This window comes from Microtus ochrogaster, unplaced genomic scaffold (genome assembly GCF_000317375.1).
Source record: "Microtus ochrogaster isolate Prairie Vole_2 unplaced genomic scaffold, MicOch1.0 UNK47, whole genome shotgun sequence".
Lineage (NCBI taxonomy): Eukaryota > Metazoa > Chordata > Mammalia > Rodentia > Cricetidae > Microtus > Microtus ochrogaster.
In genome coordinates, this window is record NW_004949145.1 from 1,895,340 (window position 1) to 1,899,849 (window position 4,510).

Genomic DNA, 4,510 nt, shown 5'->3' on the forward strand with positions numbered 1-4,510 from the left:
TCCCCCACGTCCCCGAGGGGCAGTCGCTCAGTGAGGTCTCACTCCCCTTACAGCCCATGTCATCCAACCAGATGGGCCCGGTCCCAGGACCATAGTGGGTTTTGCCTACTCGGGGCCGGACCTTTCCACAGCCCAGTTCCCAGCAGGCCACTGTGGCATCCCGAAGGTCCCAGCTGTCATCACAGACCGTGCCCCACTGTCCAGCATGCCACACCTCTAGCCGGCCAGCACACCTGTTAGGCCCATCAGCCAGACGAACCCGGAAGGGACCTGGGGGCATGGGACACCCTCGGGTTAGGAGGTAAGGGCTTGGCCTCGTTGCTGTTCCCAATCCCTTTCACCTGCTGCTGCTCACCTGATGGCGTAGGGACTCCAGCAGATGGGGTGGGGGCTGGATATCGGGAGGACTCCATCTCACCAGATGGCTCCAAGGAGGCTTGAGGGGTCTGTGTGATGGTGGCCTCAGAGGTCACTTCTTGGGGGTCTTGAGTGTACAGTGATGTTACAGTCTCTGAGGTCCACTCCCAGGGGACCCTGGGGGTCAGTTTTACAGGGGTATGTGACATCTGTCTGTGGGGAGCCTCAGTGGTCAGTCTTTTAGGTAACTTGGAGGTACGTGGGGTTATATTTAGGGTGCTTGGGGTGCCTGGGACCCTGGAGCGTCTAGTGGTTGGCATCCCAGGGGGCGGAGTGGTTGGCCGCTTTGCGTTTTTAGTCACCCACTTCTTAGTGCTCTTGGGCGCTTTCCCTGGAGCCTTTGTGGTCTTCTCTAGCACACTGGAGGTGAGATCAGCAGAGGGCTTGGTGGCCAGCTCTCCTGGAAGCCAGGCATCCTGATCTCTCCCCAGCCCAGGGAGCCAGCTCCAGCTGAAGGGGTCTGAGATAGTATCCAGGCCAGGGGTCCCTAGGAGGCAGGGAGGGAAGAAAGAGAAGATGTAGAAACCATGATGGAGGACTCATGGGACTCTACCACTAACCTCTAGCCCATGTCCTCAGCCCTCTTTTCACTTAAAAAAATAAAAATGAAAAAGTGTGCTGGGCTAGAGATGTGGCTCAGTGGTTAAGAGCATTTGCTGCTCTTCCAGAAGACCTGGGTTTGAGTCTTTGCACCCACGTGGTGGCTCACAACTGTCTGTAACTCCAGGCTCAGAATCTGAAGCCCTCTTCTGGCTTCTGAGGGCTCCAGGCACACACGTGGTGCACAGATGTACTTTCAGGCAAACTACCCATACATATGAAAACAAATAACACACACACACACGCACGCACACACACAGAGGTTTCTCGAGACAGGGTTTCTCAGAGATCTGCCTGCCTCTGCCTCCCGAGTGCTGGAATTAAAGGTGTGCGCCACAGCCCAGCTAGCAATCTATACTAAGTATGTTTGTTCTCTGGCAATTCCAAGCATGTCTATACTGAATTACTCTCTCCATCCACTCTTTCCTCTCTCTACCTCATCCCTAACAATGTCCCTTTCCCCCTTTCTTAGCTTTGGGTTTCGCTGTATGATCCATCAAAGGCCACCTGTGTTACCAGTGGACTGGGGCTGTCATTAGAGTCTGGTATGCAAATGAAAACAACCTTAAGATTCTATCTCGCCCAATCAGAGCTACTTAGGACAGGTATTCCCCTCCCAGGCGCATACCCTAAGGTAGTGGTTCTCAACCTTCCTAATGTTGTGACCCTTTAATACAGTTCCTCATGTTGTGGACATCCTCCCCAGCCATAATTATTTTTGTTGCTACTTCATAAGGGTAGCAATAATTTTGCTGTTATCAATCATAATGTAGACATCTGATATTTCCAATGGTCTTAGGCGACCTCTGTGAAAGGGTCATTGGACACACACACACACACAGCCACAGGGTCGGGACCTACAGGTTGTGAACCACTGCCCTAAAGGCTTCATATCTTACTAGCATAACAACTGCTTAGCTCACTCTGTAGCCCAGGCTGGCCTTGAACTTGAGATCCTCCTACCTCAGGCTTTCCAGTAGCTGGGATTACAGGTCTTAACCATCAAGCCTGGCCCCACAAAGATTTACTTTTATTTTATGTGAATGTTTTGCCTGCATGTATATCTGTGTACCATGTGTGTTCAGTGCCTGTAGGGGCCAGGAGACAGCAACAGATCCCCCCAGAACTGTAGTTAGAGGGCTGCCATGTGGGTGCTGGGAATCTAACCTGGTCGGTTCTCTACAAAAGCAGCCAGTGCTCTTAACCACTTAGCCCTGGTTTCGTTGTTATTGTTTGTTCTTTTATTATGACAGTGTTTCTATGGCCCAGGTTAGCCCTAAACTCCTAAGAACGCTCTTGCCTCAGCCTTTCAAATGACAGTGTTATAGGCATGCCCTACTGCCCTGCCTTTTCCTTCAGGTTCATCAGCCTCGAGAGTGGCCCGATGACCACCAGGCCACGTCCCTGTTTCTGATTCTCTGTGGCTGTCCCACCAGAGAGGGGCAGAGCTGATCACGTCATCCTTTGACTCACCATTACCTATGGTATATCTTTCTGGTTAGGCCACACAGCCACTCTAGGGTGAGCCATGCCCAACACAAGCCTGGGTACATTTCCCCTGGCTTCAGAAAGATGACTTCTAAGTCCTTGGAATGTTCTTGCCTGGTAAGAAATTCTTTGTTGGGGTAGGGGACTGGAGAGACGGTTCAGCAGTTAAGAGCACTGGCTGCTCTTCCTGGGGACCCAGGTTCAATTCCCAGCACCCACATGGCAGCTCACAACTGTGTGTAACTCCAGTTCCAGGAAACCTAACACACTTACACAAACACACATGCAGGCAGAACAGCAATGCACATAAAAATAAATAATCTTCAAAAAGAATAAGAAACTCTTTGTGTTTGGGGGACTTGACTTGTGCTATGTTAAGTCTATAAGGACAATGTGACTTCTGAACAGCCATGTACATGTTCAGCTACATCTATGTGTCAAGTCCCTACAAAGAAAAAGGCTAGACATCAAGCTAAGACCACATGTCTGCTTGGCCATCCCTGCATGTTGTCACACATGTTCTGGGAGAGCTCAGCACGGTCTGCTTCATCCCACTGGGACTCATCTGATCTTTGCTCTGTCCCTTTCCCCTTGCTGAACTCAACCCGCATCTTCACGCTGCGGAAACACGACCCTGAGCTGATGGCCTCTCATGTCTGGGAGTCCCTTTAGCAAAGGATGGACCTCAGGCTGGTCTCAGAGCCTCCCAAACTCTACCTTGCCACACTGATTTGCAATAGCTTGTTTGTGTTCTTTCTCTCCATGAGAACTGAGCCTCTCAAAGACCCATACACTATGTCCAGTCCATTTGCACACCCAGCTCCTAGGTCGGTGTCAGAGACCAGAGTCCTAAAAATGGGGGAAACGTACTGCAACATTGATTTTAACCAGCTCTTACTTTGGCCAGACTTAGGCAGTGTGTGTGTGTGTGTGTGTGTGTGTGTGTGTGTGTTCAGACAGGGTTTCTCTGTGTAACAACCCTTGCTGTCCTGGGACTTTGTAGACCAAGCTGGCCTCAAACTCACTGAGATCTACCTGTCTCTGCCTTCCAAGCGCTAGGATTAAAGGCGTGAGCCACCACTGCCCCACTAGACTTAGGCAATTTGAATGAGGTTATATGAGCTAAATTACCCACTCCAGGGCTCGAGCCTAGTAAGCACTCGTTTAGGTTAGCACTACCCTTAGTGTCCCTTCCTTCCTCTAGGAAGCCCGTGTAGCGCCAGAAGATGGCTAGTGTGTCCTCACCAGTGCAGGTGACCCCGACATCCTCATTGTGGGCACAGTTGTGCTTCCCCCAGGAAGCAGCAGGACATTCTGACAGCGAAGCCTCCGTCCCCACACAACCTACGTCATCCAGCCAGATGGGGCCCGCGCCCCAACCGAAGCGGCCTGCTGCAGGGTCTGGTTGCCGAGGCCCCCCACAGCCCAGCTCCCGGCAGACCACGGCCGAGTCTCTCATGTCCCAGCCGTCATCACAAACTGTCCCCCAGCGTCCATCATGCCATACCTCCAGCCGGCCAGAGCACCTGCTGGGACCAGCCACCAGGCGCAGCTGGGGAGACCCTGAAACAGAGAGGGAAAGCCAAGAGTTAGGGTTGGAGAGCCCCTCTGGCATCTAAACCTTTGTCTGTCTGCCTTCCAACTTCCTTTCCAAATGTCCATCTGTCCGTGATAGGCTTTCCCTAATTAACCCTTCTATCCAGACAGCAGTGTGGATCAAGTTCTCTTCTGCATTGGCCACAGTCAGGCCTGGCTGGGTGACTCCTCAGAAAGCTAAATATAGAATTACCATATGATACAGAAACCCCACTGTGAGGAATATACCCAAATACATTGAAAGGGATGTCTCAGTGGGCAAAGGTACCTGCCACAAAGCCTGACCACCCTGAGAGTCTGATCTCTGGGACCTCTGTGTGTGCATCATGACACACGTGCACACACAGAGATAAACATAATCTTAGAAAACTGAAAGACTATATTACCGTGCACTTGACAGAAATGGTCG

The 4,510-nt window shown here is 51.6% G+C and overlaps 1 protein-coding gene across 1 annotated transcript in view; it reads right to left on the reverse strand.

Annotated features, from left to right (window-relative positions):
* Ssc5d (scavenger receptor cysteine rich family member with 5 domains) overlaps window positions 1-4,510 on the reverse strand; it is a 22,799-nt gene that overhangs the window by 8,947 nt on the left and 9,342 nt on the right. Inside the window, exons 12-14 of the mRNA XM_013354511.2 lie at window positions 3,751-4,068; window positions 356-904; window positions 4-270 (exon numbers count right to left, since the gene is read on the reverse strand). Coding sequence (XP_013209965.2) covers window positions 4-270; window positions 356-904; window positions 3,751-4,068 — 1,134 coding nt within the window. The remainder of the gene's footprint in view (window positions 1-3; window positions 271-355; window positions 905-3,750; window positions 4,069-4,510) is intronic.